The 16,523-nt window shown below is 47.9% G+C and overlaps 1 protein-coding gene across 1 annotated transcript in view; it reads left to right on the forward strand.

Moving 5' to 3' along the window:
- Window positions 1–16,523, forward strand: part of DOCK2 (dedicator of cytokinesis 2) — a gene marked incomplete at both ends in the record, with an annotated part of 408,698 nt that overhangs the window by 341,457 nt on the left and 50,718 nt on the right. Inside the window, 2 exons of the mRNA XM_079702106.1 lie at window positions 4,813–4,961; window positions 13,554–13,639. Coding sequence (XP_079558232.1) covers window positions 4,813–4,961; window positions 13,554–13,639 — 235 coding nt within the window. The remainder of the gene's footprint in view (window positions 1–4,812; window positions 4,962–13,553; window positions 13,640–16,523) is intronic.

Genomic DNA, 16,523 nt, shown 5'->3' on the forward strand with positions numbered 1-16,523 from the left:
TGTAGAGCAGAAGCTGGGGGCATCCAGAGAGTGTGTAAAGAACTCCTACCTAGTGAGTGAGCTGAGGTGGCCTTCATGAGGAGCGGGGGGAGCCCTGAGCTCCAAAGCAGTGCTGTCCTAAGGAGCTAGCATGTGAGCCACCTGTCTAAATTTAAATTCTCTAGTGTCCAAATTTTTTTTAAAAAAACTATTTAAAAAGCAGTGAAATTCATGTTAACAATATGTTTTATTTAACCCCATATTCCAAAGTGTTATCATTTCAGCATGTAACCAATATAAAACATTACTGAGATATGTTATCTCTTTTTGGTTTGTTTTCCAGAACCCTTTCTCTGAAATCTAGTGGGTTTTTTTTTTTTACACTTACAGCACATCTCAGCTCGGAGTAGCCTTATTTCAAGTGCTCCAAGACACATGTAGCCAAGTAGCTTCCACACTGGATAGAGAACGAGTAAGATTTACTTGCGGAGGCGGCGGTGATAGGACTCGGGGTGGTGATGGGGTCAGGGAGAGGGAGGGAAGAGCATGGTGGGCAGAAGCGGGCAGTGTGCAGGCCTGAGGAGGGGGGAGCGGGGCGAACCGGAGGAACAGGAGGCAGGCCAGTGGAGGGAGGCTGGGGTATGGAGACGGAGCATCGGGCCAAATGGGTCCTGCAGAGCGCTGGGACCCGTGGAAGGACTGTAAGCTGTGGACCAACATAGTCAGACTGGGGCTCTTCACACACCTTTGAGAACAGATAAGAACCTGTTTCCATAGGATAGAGAAGGGTGCAGAGGGTGGTGAATGTCAGCCATGGGAGATAAGATACGTCTAATCCCACCTTCTTCCCATGCCAGCCCTTTACGCTAGAGGTGAACAAACAAACTGACTGGACTGAGAAGTTCCATGAAAAGCCCCAGGGGGCTCCATGAGGTCAGACCGGTCTTCTCACGTTGCTTTTTCCAGAACCCACCCTAGGCTGAGCTTGTACTGCTCAGCATCGTCATCATCATAATCAGCATCAACACTTCCTGAGCCTTTCTAATGAGCCAGACCCTGTACAAAGCCCTCTGTTTTAAGCTGCTCAGCAATTCTTCCAGGCAGGGATTATGATGATTATCTCCATTTAACAGATGAGATAACAGAGGCTCAGGGACATTAAGTGACAGGCACAAAGCCACACGGCCTGGAGTGGCAGTGGGGGGGACTTGACCCAGGTTCTCAGGCTCAGAGATTCTACAGGGCCCGGAGGGAAGCCGGGGCTGGGTACATTCTGGGTAACCAGGAGAGAAACAACCACCTGTCTTAGAACAGTGCTGGGAGGGAGATTTTCCAAGCCTGGGAAGGAGGAGCAGAGACCTGTGTTCTTCTTCCTCTTTTGAAGTCAATGAGTGGTCTTTTCTGAGCAGCCCAGCTTTATTTCAGAGTCCCCAGGAGGCTTGCGGGACGCTGAAATCCAGGGGGTGGTAACTTGCCCTCATCCCATTCATTTCAGGGTCTGTGCCAGCCCTCGCAGGGCCTCACGCTCTCAGCTCGAGTGCCCCTGGTGCCCCGTCAGCCCCCTGAGGTCAGCGACTTGCCCACCTTCATTCTCAGCCTGGTTCACGGGATTGTCTCCTTCCTTCCTCCTTCCCTACCCTCCTCCCTTCCTTCTTCCTTTTTGCTTTCTTTGTTTCTTTTTTGCCAGGTCGTCTTCTTAGCGCCCTCAGACCCTTGGCCTGCAATCTCATGGTCTCTTCCTGAGAGGTGTGATAGACAAGGCCATTGCACAGACTGGAAACTGAGGCCAGAGAGCACAGGGGACTGCTTTCCACCCACACACCTAAGCTCTTCCCTGTGCTCTCATTACCACCAGATCCTTTCCTGAAGCCTGGTGTAACTCGGCATTTGTATTTATCCTGCTGGCTTATCGGCACTTTGTATCTGTTCCCAGTGAGAGTCAGCTTCCATTATGTGAAAAAGACCCTCCCGTCCATTCCCTTCCTTGCCTTTTTTTGAAAACAGCAGCAGACGTGTCTCTCGAATGAGGATTTTTTTTTTCCCAAATGAGTTTGCATTCACTTAGCCACAAATATGTTCTCTGTGTTTGTGTGCATGTGTGGGCATCTGTGATTATAAAGGTACACATTCAGATTACTTGAACACAAAATCCAATGTGCTGGGGCTTCCCTGGTGGCACAGTGGTTGAGGGTCCGCCTGCCAATGCAGGGGACACGGGTTCGTGCCCCGGTCCGGGAGGATCCCACATGCCACGGAGCGGCTAGGCCCGTGAGCCATGGCCGCTGGGCCTGCACATCCGGAGCCTGTGCTCCGCAATGGGAGAGGCCACAACAGTGAGAGGCCCGTGTACCGCAAAAAAAAAAAAAAAAAAAATCCAATGTGCTGAAATTCCATTTTTGATGTAAATGAACACAATTTCTTTCTGGGGCATTGTAAGTGCCACTGAAATCACACTGCATTTAGAGAGCAGCATCTCCTTCTCTCCCCTTTCCCTATTCTTCCAAACATCTCTTCCACTGAATGCAGGTCAAAAGTGTCTAAGAAGCCCCTGGTCTATGGCATGTCTGCTCTTTATTTTAAACCATCTTAAATACATCCTTATCAGACCCAATGCCCTCCAGTATTCTAAAGGCCTTTGTCGTATAAGCAATTTCTCCATTCCATGGTGGCTTATCTGACAGTTTCTCATTTACCTTCTACTTATTATTGCAGTCGACTTTGAATTTTAAAACCCCACTGAGGGTTTAAAGAATCTTGAAGGACAAAATCAGAAACCTAGATTAGCAGTTACTATAAACCTGCAGGAAAGCTAGTTTTTTTTTTTCCTTTTTTTCTGTTTGGACCAATGTGAAGTATAATCCAAATACATCATATAATGAAGCTGATATCCTGGTAAAGTGTCTTTCTATTTCACTCAACTCTCTGCCAGCCTTCATCATTTCATTCTCACTAGCCAAAGATATTCCTAGGATGATGCCTTTTTTATCTGAATTCTGGGGAAATACTCACTCCAACCGTAAGCCTCATTTAGGCTGAATTAAAATTCATTTTCTTGCTGCCTTCCCTCTTGGCTCCTTTTCTCAGCTTTATTCGAAAGCAGCAGCGCCAGGCTATACTCCATACCGCCTGAGTTTCTGCACCCCAGGAGCTCTCTCCCCCAAGGCGGAGACCACCAATGTGCATCCTGACAATGGGGAAAACCAGGATGGGCTTCTTAGGTTCTGAAACTCAGGAAAAGAAAGAGGCAGCTGCTGATGAAACACCTGGGTGTCAGCTCAGTGACAGGGTTGCTGGGATAGCCTTGCCCACGCTCCCTAGGAAATCCCCGCAATTCTTAAGTGCCCCTCTCTTTCCCCGCCCCCCCCGCCATATCTGATGTGTGTATTCTGAGGAGTCTGATCCATTCTGCTCAACAAGGCTGCTCTTCATGGTTCGTTTTGGCCAAACATTACAGCAGCCATAGCTAACACTATATGAAGTGTGCCATGTGCCAAGCAGTGTCCAGGATGCTTGATAAATAATAATTCATTTATTCTTCACAACCCTATGAAATAAATACTGTTATTCTCTCACGTTACAGATGAGGACACGGAGGCCTCAGGGGTCAACTTGCCCAGCATCACATAGCTAGTTGATGGCAGAATCCATTTCCATAATTCAGGCAATCTACATCCAGAATCAGTGCCCTTAACCACTGGGCCACACTACCCCTTCCTCTCGGTGCTGATTCTCCCGGGCTCTGGGCTGAGTATACACAGACATATTTTCACACGGTCTTCTCAACAGGTGGGCATTGTGATTGCATTTTTATAAGACACATATCCAAGTCACATAGCCAGTGAATGTAGGAGCTAGACACATTTATTTCCTCATTCAGCAGACATTTCCTGAGGATCTAACATGTTCTATGCTCAGTGCTACAGATACAACAATAAGAACAGACATGATCTCTCCTCTCACAAAGCTCTCTGTTGGGGGGAGGCAGACGTTTATCAAACGAAGCCATCATTGCCAAGCTGACTAAGAAGACAGACCACCAACCAGTGCAGTATCTGACATAGCTGGCAGTGGGGTGGGCATGCAGTAGGGCTTTTCTCAGCCTATCCATCCATGAGAAGCCAGGTGGTAATGGGCAGGTGTTGGGGAAAAGGCAGGGAAAAATATTACCAACAAAGGAGCCGTGTGTGCACGGGTCTGGCAGTGAGGAAGCAATGTGAGCTTGTGACAGTGGAACCAGGCCAGTGTGGCAAGAATGCCAAGAGCCAGGGGAGGGGACGTAGGAATGTCTTGAAATGAGGCAGAAGAAACAAGAAGTTGTAGTTTATCTGACCATAAGCGATGTTTTAACTCCCACTATTACACTTTTATAGCATACTTTTATAGCAGGTTCTTGGCAGCAAAGTTCGCTTTTCTTGTTTTCATGAAACAGTTGGTAAAAGCATGTATTCCAAATCTCAGAAACATGGCTTGTGTTGCAGACAGACATAATTTCAAGTGTCCCTGTGATTTGCCATCACTAGCATATTCCATCAGGGCCCTATTTGCAAAGGAGATGATGCAGGTGAAAACCCTTATAAACAGCGGCGTGCTTTCCACACGCCTGGGTTATTATCCTTAGCAACGGAGCTTGTTTTGGAAGATGCACATGTCTCTTACAAGAGTGGATGTACGTAAAGTGTCCAAAATGGTGCCTGGATCCTGATAAACAACTATATCAGTGTTAACTATTGCTTTTACAATTTTGCCTCCCTTTTTTTCTTTCCCCAGGCATGGTCTGAGAACCTGTGCATCATGAAAACTGTCTCATGGGTCCATGTCCCTCTTCTCTTTCAGGCCAGAACAAAATCTGCTTCATCCCAGGCATGGTGGGACCTATATTAGAGATGACACTTATCCCTGAGGCTGAGCTCCGGAAAGCCACCATCCCAATCTTCTTCGACATGATGCTGTGTGAATATCAAAGGATTGGGGATTTCAAAAAGGTAAAAAATGAGGCTGGAAACTCATGCCAGCATCCCTAATCCTCAGCCCATTTTTCCATAATGATACCCTTGTTCCATCTGCCTGGGCTTCATTCAGAAGCTTGACGGTAGGCTGGGGACGTTTATTCTTGTGCCCTGAATGAGCTGGCAGATCGGATTTGGTCAGTATTCTATCACTTTCCTGCCCAAGGCCGAGATTAAAATGCACTTTCTTGCTTTGTATCAGCGTGGTCCCTTTCTCAACAGGAAATAGTAAGGATTCTATTTCTGTACCGAAGAGCCCCCTCAAAGTGTGTCCAAAGGCCCCCTCCCTCCCACCTGCCCCAACCTGACACCCACCTCTGTCCAGCACTTCTGCTTCTGGGATGACTCGGAAGATCTGAATAGCTGAGAGAGAGCCTACCCCGCCAAGTGTCAGACTTCCAGTGCATCAGGGTTGACAGCAAGTAGAGCCCAAGGCCCATACTTAGGGAGGCCCCGCAGACCTGCCTCGGGGATGGAATGGGAGGCTTTCCCCAGCATGCAGGGAGTGAGCCACCTGTGTCAAATGCGAGGGCCACTGACCAAGCATTTTCATTGAAAATCCCATCAAACTGGAAGGATAAGGACCGTTTTCTGGGCCCAGTCACTGCAGATGCTTCTGCCAGTGGAATAAACACTGGTTTCCACAACAGGTTCCTGGCAACATTCAGGAGTCACTCCCAGTTTAGGAAGGTATGTCTTTAAGTCCTGCCAAGTTTGCCTTAGCAGTACCTCCAGGTCTCGCCCTCCTGTCCGCTCAGCCCCCTTCTCACCTGGTGCTCCCCCTAACTGGGCTCCGTGCCCTCCCCCCGGCCTTGCCGCATTTCTGCCTCTCATTCTATACCACGTCTGGCCGCCAAACAGTTTTCCTTAAAACAGGTACCTAAGTGCCTTCTAAAAGGCAGCAGATTCCAAAGTGCTTTTCCTTAAAATCCTTGAAGACCTTACCCTCCCGTTGTTCACTGGTTCTCTAATCCTCACCAAATAAAGTCCAAACCCTGTCTTCTGCATTCCAGGCCCTCCTTGCTCTGGCCTTCCATCAAATGTTCCAGCCATTTCCTCCAACTCCTTCCTCCCCGTCACCTATTCTCCAGGCAACCCCCACCACCGCCCCCGCCAGCTCACCTGAATTGCGTTGCCTTGGTGAGCATCCTCCTTCATGTTTCCACTTCCTCGGGTTCTCTGCCACATTCACAGTCCTTCCTGCCGACGTCATCTACGCTCCTACCAATCCTGCAAAGCCCACTCCAACGCTCATCCTTTAAGAGATCTTTGCCCTCTATTCCTATGTCATTCCAGCTGTCTGAGGTATCCTTATTATACACTGCCTTGCACTAAACTCATTTCTGCATCTTCCTCATCTTCGTGTCATAAAAGTGATGATGATGATGATGACAATGACTGCCATTAACTAGGCGTTTACTCTGTGTCAAGCACTGTAAATAACTTCCATACAGTAGTTCGTGGGATGAACTGTTTATTACAACCCTGTGAGGTAGGCAGCATTACCACCCAGTTTTAAGATGGAAGTGCTGAGGCTTAGAGAGGTGAAGTCACTTACCCGAAGTCACACATCAAGAAAGAGGCGGAGCAGAGGTTGCAACACACAGATCACGACAATCCCAAGCCCAGGCTGTGCCCACTGCACTACCCAGCCACTGGCCTCATCGCAGTAAGTGCTGGCTGAATGAAGGAATGAGTGGCATCCTTTCAAGCAGTGCCTTCTCAAAAAATGTTCCGTGGAGCTCTAATCCCACCAGATGCTCTAGGGAAGAGGGTTTGGAGGTTAAATACCTTGGGAAGCCCCTGCATGCCATAACCCCTGTTGGAGTATTCCAATGCACATTAACGTAGCCAAGGCACTGAGCTGTTCCACAGTAAACAGACCTGTTGAATTTCTCAAATCTATTTCTTGAAGAAACATCTACTGGATGTGCCAATCACTTTGGAAAAGGTGGTTCTAAGAGGAAAGAGACTAGTTAGCTGTGATGATCTCAGTGTGAGAGGGTGCACTCCCCGCCCAGGGACTGGTGGGAACTCTCTAGTCCCAGGAAGGCTGGTGACCAGCTGCCCCCCTGCAAGGAGCCTGTAAAGAAATCAGGTGAGGAGTTCAGATGGAGAAAGACATCATACCCAACCAGCTGGGGTGGGGGAGTAGAAGGCGCAGCCCTGGATCGAGTGTTTGATGGTTGTCTGGAATCTGCTGCCTTTTAAGGGGGAAGAAAAGTCTGTGAAGCTTGGGAACCTGTGCAGGGCACAGTACATGGGATGAGGGGCATCGTGCCTCCCCTCAGGTCAGCACTCCCCGCCATGGTATGGGCACCAGCTGGCTCAGAAGACGTCCTGGGAGCAGGCGTGCAAAAGATACACTCCCAGTACTGATGGCATACAACGTCCGAAGGAGAAGTGCACCCAGGTCCTTTCTGGATTACAACCTGACGGTTGTGTTTGGTGGCCTCATGTCTTCCGAGGCTTGCCTGTCGTGTGATTTTCCTGCCCTAATGGATTCCCTTCTTGAGGCCTCCCTGTGGCATGCACCCACCTATTCCCCATGAATGGGGTCATCCCCGGGCTCCTCGCTCCAGGCATGTGTTCATCATTAGCTCCTTCCCCAGTTGCTTCTCTTCATTGCTACCTTATCGAAAGGGATGGGACAGCCAGGCTGACTAATGGGGCAGCTTCCTGTGTGAACACAAGCTACATGCTTGGTGGGAGCCCAGCTGTGGGATGAGCAGACCCAGGTGTTACCGCTTGGTTCGGAGTAAGCAGCCATGGATGGTGTACCCAGGAAAGGGAGGAAGCAAGGCCCCCATGAGCGCCAAGCTGCCCTGATGGCCAGATCCAGAATGAACCGCAGAACCGGGGTTTGAGACCCCAGAGGCCTCATGTGCAAACTGGTATTAGTGCACGATGCCAAATAATGAGATAAGGGAAGAACCATATGCCCAGAAGATGACAGGGTTCCCTTTCTAAAATGTGGGTTTTAACGGAAATAGCAGAGCTCACAGGAGAACTTAGCAGGGCCTTTGCTCCTGGCTCACACCAGGCCCTCTGGCCTGATACCCAATGTCTTGTAGTTCCTTTGCTGTCATCCCTTTGCCGGGCTCTTCCTTTGATTTCTTCACCTGAAGAATCGTAGTCATCCTTCAGCTGTGGCCTCACATTTTGGGAAAGCCTTTCCTGCTTCTTGGGGCAGTGGAGCATCTGGATGCAAGAGACCAAGATTTGTTCCAGCAGGATGAGCTGGAGCAAATGGAACTGGGACAGGAAGAGGGCAGACTCTGAGTGGCTGGGGTGGGGAGAAGGAGGCTCCAGGGCAGTGTCTCTGCTCTAAGTTTCTTACGCAACCTCATCACCAGATTTCCCTCCCTCCCCCTCTAGCCCCAATTAAATGCCCGATGCATTTGACTGACAGCCGTTACCCCTCAGGAGTACATCACTTCACCCCAGGCCGTCTCTGTCTGTAACTGGGACTGGATTTCATGTCCCTGGTATACTCCATGATTCCCGTGGTGGGGCTGTGGACAGCAAGAGGGGCCTTGAGTTGGCCACGCTGTGGCTGGCGTGGCCATGCCCCAGTTAAAGTGAAATGCATCTAGTCCTACCTGCGTGGCGCTCAGGCATGTCACCTGTGCCCCATAGCATGACAACCTGCTCATAGGTCTGCCTCCATCACAAGACTGTGAGCTCCTCTTTGAGGGCCAAAGCGGTTCCCTCAGGCCTGAACTCCCAGCCCCTGTCAAGTGCCTGACGTGAATGTGACGTGAACCGTGTCAGTGTTCTCAGTATGAATGGAGGCATTTAGACCTCCATCCCACCACTGCCTTGGTACAGAGAGGAACGTTCCAGTGAATGTTTTTATAATGTAGAATAATGAGGGTGGCTGACCACTGCCTGAGTAACCCCATAGGAGGCTGGGTAGACCAGTTGTCTTGCTGGCCAATTCTTTGTGGAGGGAGGGATGGTGGGCTTTCTAGATGATGTTGGTGGGAAGGAATGGAGGTCCTGGGATGTAGGGAGGTTACCTATGAGGCAGATTGTAGACCAGGATTAGGTACTAATCAGCTGGAGGGTCTGAGCTCTCAGCAGGCAGGAGATCCAGAGAGAATCCCTTTCTCAGAGAAGGAAGAGATAATAGCATTTGACAGCAGCACTTAAAACAGTGCCTGGAACACAGCAGGAACTCAATAATTGCTTGTTGAATGAATTAATGGACAAAGATATCAGTTTGGCAGATTCCACTGAGACTGAGTCTTGGCATGGAGTGAATTGGTGATTCAAACGGCTTAGAACATAATGTGGAAAAGTGCAAATCAATTCATTAAATGTGTACTGAGCACCTACTGTCTCTGGACACTGTGCTTTGGAGTCAGATAGACTTGCTGCTTATAAGCTGAATAAATTTGGATAGGTTATTTAACCTTTCTCAGTCTCAGTTTTTCATCCATAAAATGTGTATCATAATACCATTATAGGTTCCCAGACTCAAGCTCCGTGGGTGATGAAATGAAACAGGAAGAGATGAGATAACTCAAAATTAGGAAGCTGCACTAACTTGCATCAGCATCCCTCCTCACGTGACACTGTCTCCTCCAGCTTCCTCCCATGTCAGCTTCCGCCCACCCCAGGACAACCAGCATTTAGTTAACAAAGGAGACCACAGGCTGACTTACTGGTGCCAGTTTCATCTTTGTTATCTCTTTGCCATCCTGGCCTGTCACACTATCTCTGCCCCCTCCCATGTCATAGGCAGCACTTTACCTTTGAAGGTAGCTGAGGAAGAGCTCTTGATCCCTACATTTTACACTTCGGAGGGGCCCGGCTCCTATCAAAAAAATGTTGTAGACAAACAAGAGGATGAAAATAGCCAAGAGGTTCTAAAGCAGTCAAGAGAGACAGAGGAAACAGTGCAGGGAAGGCATGATGCAAATGTGAGGCCCACGTGATGTCATTCTGCCGTAAGAGGAGGTCTGGGCTCCTAGAGCTCACCCCCGTTTCCCTGAGTGTTTAAGATTGGTATCGGGCCTTGCGGCATGTACCTTTTGTGAAAGCAACCTGAGGATGCTCCTTAACAAATATCCATCTTGCAGGGGTGGGGGAAGGAGTCAGTGATGTGATGCAGTCTTGTAGTGTGGATGAAATGGGATTAATTTGGAGAAGCCAGAGCTGCGCCCTAAGCTCTGCATAGTGACAATGTTGGGGGGTAAAGGCCTGTCATGGTGACGTAACGTAGTGTATGTTTGGGAGTGTATGGGACCCTTGGGAGTACCCTAAGTCAAGTCCATCCATCCTTTGAAACCCAAGACAAAGGTCCCACTTTGCCTCAGTTTCCTGATTTATAAGTGAGGCTGATGATATCCATTTCCCTTGACTGTTGTAATATGATGCTAATGAAGAGGATAGTGTCAGCAATGTCATGATGATGATTGCTAACAAATATGAAGCACCTACTATGTGCTAAGCGCCAGGCCAGGCCTTTCACATGTGTTTTCCCATTAACTTCTTGCCACAGCACTATAAAGTCGGTGCTGTTTTAAATGTCCATTTAATAGATGAGAAAACTGAGCCTCAGAAAGGCTTAGTAACTTGCCCAACATCACATGGTGGGGAAAACAGTCAAAGCAAGACTCAAACTAAGTCTGTTTGTTGTCAAAGCCTGTGGTCATAGCCACTCCTGAGCAGAGCACAGCACTGGCCCCAGCAGCCCAGAGGGCCAGAGTCTACCCTGGGACATGCTTGACTGAGGCCTTCCCTCTCTAGCCCACTCCGGAGGGTTCAGGCATGGCTGGCGTCATCAGCTCTGCATATTCCTGGAACCCTGTAATTTCCCTCCCTGTGGGCTCTTTTGTGACCCTGAGACAAGTGCTTATTTAGCCCATCCACTTCTCGGCTCTAAAGGAAAGTTCATCTCACGAGGAGGAATCGTGCCAGCATTTACCATTGAACAATTTAGACAAAAAAGCTGGTTTTCTCCCCCAAGAACTGCTTTCCAGTAACATTCAGCAGTAATAACAATAACATTAGCAGCAATCGACAAGCAAACCCAGTGCATACTTGAGCCTACGCGCTCCCCTAGTGCTTTATAAATAAAATTTCCCCAGCCCTCCTAACTACCCCATGAGGTAGGTACCACTGTTATTCCTGTAATATTGATCAGGATCAACAAACTATGGCCCCAGGCCAAATCTGTCCTGCCACCTGTTTTTGTAAATAAAGTTTTACTGGACTGGAGTCACGCCAATTTGTTTTTGTATTAGCTACAGCTGTTTTGGTGCTGTAACAGCAGAGGTGAGTCGTTGTGACAGAGACTGACCCACGACGCCTGAAATATTTACTATCTGGCCCTTAAAGAAAATGTCTACTGAGCCCTGATATAAACTATGACACCGAGGATTAGAAAGACCTACTAGCTTTCCCAAGACGGTGGAGGGGATGGAGGAGACATTTTAAGCCAGTGCTTATTTACCCCAACCGTGGCCTAACGTCAGCACCTACTCTTGTAGTCCCTTGGCTATATTTCTTCCTGGCCTAGGCTCGACACAGTATACATGTCTAATCATGCTAGCCCCCAGTCCCCGACTTTGGGTGACCCTTGACATGCTTAACAAAATGCTTAACAAAATGCATCATATAAGGGGCGTGATGGACGTGTAGAGTGGCAGCCCAGACCCTCGCCGTGTTGGCCTCTGTCTAGGTCTCCGTTCTTATTTCCATCCTTTCTTGCTTGAACTCTCTCCTCCAGCTGAATGCTCTCCTCCTTTTTCTCCACATTCCAAGCTCCACACCTTTGCACAGTCCATCCGCCCCCCCCCCACACACACAGAATGCCTTTCCTTTCCCTATTTATCACAACCCTACCCATCTTTCCAGGCCTGTGTATCTCCTTCCATAAATCTTCCTCAACTGTGGAAACTCACAGGAAATTCTTTCTCAGCACAAGCTGTATCAGCACAAGCTTCTGGTCCTTACCTTTGGCCCTTAGCCCACAAAAGTGAGGGAACAGCGGCTCCACGGATGATATGTGAAGCAGAGGGAAAGTGAATCTGGTCTCTGCCTTCCGTCACTGAAAGATTCCAGCCAACTCGACTGGGCTTGATCCTTTGTGCACTGGAAAGAGCCTGCCAAAATGTCTCTGCCATTCATCTGAGACTTCAGACAAGCCACTTAAACTCTCTGGGCCTCTATTTCATCTGTCATAAGAACTGACACTTACTGAGGGTGGTGTTAAGCAGGGGCTGGCTGTTTTTCATGCATTATAGCATTTAAAGGTGATCCTTGACTTCCAGACCTCATGGAGTTATTGTGAGGACTGAGGGTAAAGGGGCTGAGTTAAGATCCAGGAGCCCCCAAGGGCTCCCTGGACCTTGTTGAGCTTTGCCAAGAACCTCCCTCCCTTCTCTAAGTGCCAGTTTCTTATCTAGTGGTAAAAAGGGAGATGGGTAGACTGCATGATTTGGATGGACTCATCAAGGCATGATATTAAAACAGTATACAAACCATTTTTGCGTTACAACCATGTAAGAGAGATAACAAACGGCTCTTCAAAATGTTGAACTCAACTGGGTGAAATGCTTCTTGACATTAAAAGTAGGAAGACAAAATACTCTCTGGCTTCAGTGTTACAAGATTTGGTGTGTAGGTGCATACTTACTTTCAGGTCACTTAGCTAGTCGGATCTCTGACCATTACAGTTGTCACCAGACTTGACTCTCTGAGGCATTAATTCATGTAAATATGACAGCTTCAGGTATGGCTGGATTCAGGAGCTCAAAAATGGCACCAGGTTTCAGTCTCTCTCCATCCCCTCCTCTCTGTTTTCTACTACATTGGTGTCATTCTCAGGCAGGCTCTTTCATTGTGGTCCTTTCCAGCAGCACCGGGCTTAAAACCTTCCATCTTCAAGTTAAGCAGAAAGACTTCTTTTTCCTAAGAGTGTCAATAGAACCTCAGATTTCAGTCTCACTGGCTTGATCTGCGCCTTAATTGTAGGGTCTGGATAATGGAAGATACTGATCAAGAGCTTGGCCTGATCATGTACCCACACCTAGACCTAGGGAGGTATGGTCAGCCCACCTGAGTCTCACAAACTGAGATTAGGGTTGATGTGATCACCAAAGTATAGAGAAAGGAATGCAGAAAGAATAGCTGTTCATGACAACATGCCATTCCCTGAAGATCAGTGCTCTGTCACATCCCTCAGTGCCTTTGCACATGTTATACCCTCTGCTAGGAATGCCCTTTCTCTTTCCATTCTCCTGCAAAATTTCAAGATAAACTTGAGAACAAGGTCAAATGACATGGGCTGTGAGCCTTCCCTGTAGACTCTCCTCTCTCTCTCTCTCCTATGCCCATCTCTCTGCTCCAGCACTTACCATCTATGGCTCTTCTCCGCTCTCCAGGAACTCCTAAAAGGCAAATGTAGTATCCTGTTCCATTTTGCACTCCCAGTGCTCAGCACTGAACCTGGGAGATGATACATGCTCCCTAAGCTTTGGTTAAAAAAATGAATTGACTAATTTCAGCATTCAGCCTTCTAACGTTATTGTTGATTTTCATCTCCTGCTTCTTCAGTTTGAAAATGAAATCATCCTCAAGCTGGACCACGAGGTGGAAGGGGGCCGAGGGGACGAACAGTACATGCAGCTGCTGGAGTCCATGTAAGTTCAGTGCCCAGCATGGGAGGAGCCGGGAAGGTGGGCCCGAGGCCGGAGGGCTTAGGACTCCGGGGGGCTCCAGTGGCTCTGTCCTCCCCTGGAGATAGGCTCATGGGTATGGGAGAGGCTCCATTTTTGGAAGAAATCTCACATCTCTCTCTGCAGTGGCTGTTTCTTTGATATTGATGGGACGGGTCAGATAAAAAGAAACTTTGCTGTGTTGGGGAGAGGGAAATAATCCACCAAAATGTTCACTTTTGTTATCTCTTAGCTGCGGAATAATTTTTGCTGTCTTTTCCTTTTTCCTTTCTCAATCTTTGGCAGATATTGGTCACAACCAACATTTATGGAAACCACGCTAAGTGCCCTCCCAGTATTGTCTCATTTAGTTACGTTTTCTCTGTTTGATCCCATTTCACATAGGTGGCCCCCAAAGCTCAGGGAAATGTCTTGTCCAAGGAAACTAGGCCAAGCTAGTCAAGTGGACAAGCTGGGACTGAACCCAGCTCTGCTGGACTCCAGCGCACAGGCCTGGTGAGGCAGTGGGCAGTGGGTAGCACCCAGGAGCACTGGCCTTGGACTCAGGACACTGTGTTGTTTTAACAGCTCATTGAGATGTAATTCACATACCATACAGTTCACCTAAAGTGTACAATTCAGTGGCTTTCAGTATATTCACAGAGCTGTGCAACTATTACCACAGTCAATTGTAGAACATTTTTGTTACCTCCCGAAAGAAAGCCCATACCCCTTAGCCATCATCCCCTCCCCTTCTCTGGGGTTTCTATGGATGTGTCTATTCTGGACACTACATACAAATAGAATCATACGATACATGGTCCTTTGTGACTGGCTTCTTTCTCATAACATGTTCTCAGGGTTCACCCATGCTGTAACACGTGTCAGTATTTCACTTATTTTTATTGCCGAATAATATTTCACTGTTTGGAAATACCCCATTTTTTTAATTCATTCATCAGCAGTTGGATTTTTAGACTGTCTCCATTTTGGGCTATCAGGAATGATGCTACTTTGAGTGTTCATATACAAATTTCTGTGTGGACACATGTTTACAGTCCTCTTGGGTGTATTAACTAGGAGTGGGATTGCTGGGTCATATGGCAACTCTGTATGTAACCTTTTGAGGAACCATCAGACTGTTTTCCAAAGTGACTATACCAGTTACCTTCCTACCAGCAATGTACAAGGGTTCCAATTTCTCCACATCCTTCTGAGCACTTGTTAATATCCATCTTACTGATTATAGCCATCCTATAATCAGTGTGAAATGAAATCTCATTGTCACTTCAGTTTGCATTTCCTACATGGCTAATGATGTTGAGCATCTTTTCATGTGCATATTGGCCATTAGTATATCGTTGGAGGAAGTCACTGGATTTCCATCTTGATTCCAGCGCTTAGCAGCTGCACAACTTTGGACCAATCATGCAACATCTTTGGCTTCAATGTGCCCATCTGTAAAATGGGGATAATAAGCCTCCTATGGTTGTACTGAAGAGTGAATAACTATAAAACATGTGCACACAGCAGATAGAAGCTCAGGAAATGTCCTTTGATCCCTCACCTAACTCCCAGTTTCTATCTCTGACACCATGATAAGAGTGAGGACTTCTCCCAAGGTTCAGGAATGTGACTCACACATCCCAAATTCCCTCTTAATTGTAGGTTCCCTGATTTGTATGATTCTCTGATATATATCTGCTCTTGAATTCTTTCCCCAGTCCTCTTGGAATATTTTAACTTTAACAACAAAAAGCAGACTGAAGGTCTTGCTCTGACCCTCACAATGACCCTCTCTCCCCTGCCCAGCGGGCAGAGCCCAGTGGACAGAGTTGAATCCCAGGCAGCACCATCCCAGCTGCCCTCGTCCCCTCCTGTCACTGTGCACAACCATCACTAAACACCTAGAAAGCAAAGGCCACTGGGCTAGCCGAGAAACCCGTCATCTGCTCCTCGGGTAGGTATCGAGACTGATCGTCCAGTGGGGAGATGACATTTTGCCTGAGTTAATGTTTTTCTTAAAGCTCAAGAAAGGAAAAATCTAAATATTGACCAGAAGTGAAACCAGGGCTGGTGCTGGCAGTTTCCATTTTTATAAGCGGATGGGGCCCTGCAGCCAGTCTTCAGACGATCAGCAGGATTTTCAAATCCTTCCTGAGCGATTATTTATAAAAGGAGTCCTTAGAGGTCCAGGAAATTAAAAACAGCTCATTATTTTTCTCCTGAAACAGAGGCGTGAATGATTTTTGCCAAACTAATCAAGCCCACCCAACCTGAAGAGTCAGGACCCCGTCAGAACATCCAGGGGCCAAGTCCCTGCTCCTTCCTTCCTTCTGACTTCCTGAGCCTCAGTTTCCTTATCTGCAAATTGAGGCTAAAAATACCATCCAACTCCTAGAGTTTTTATTGAGAATAAACAAGACACATCATGAAAAGTGCTTAGCACAGTTTGTGACACCTTGTAGGTAATCTGGAAATAGTAGTTATTATTATCGTTGATCAGGTGGATATTGATGTGATTATTTGAACCCATGAGCCTACCTATCGTTCCTCTTCCAGACTGGTGAACCTCAGCTCCTCTAACCCTCTTCCCAGCCCCTCATTCAGGGCCTCCACTGATACATAGGGCCCACTCTGGACAGACCCAGTTCTGTGGGCACATGGCTTGGTAACTGGATGGTGTTTTTGTGAATCGAGCAGGGCTTCCCTTCTGGTGGCAGCTGAAGCCCTGCATCGAGGCACGAGGGTTAGGGCATGAAGTGGTGCTGCATTGCAGTATTCACGTGCTCTCATGCAGTGCACAGCCTTACACGGCATCCCGCCCCTCCCCATCCTTAGAACTCTCCTTGGAGCTCGCTCGCATTAG

This window comes from Hyperoodon ampullatus, assembly GCF_949752795.1.
Source record: "Hyperoodon ampullatus genome assembly, chromosome: 4".
NCBI classification, from domain to species: domain Eukaryota; kingdom Metazoa; phylum Chordata; class Mammalia; order Artiodactyla; family Ziphiidae; genus Hyperoodon; species Hyperoodon ampullatus.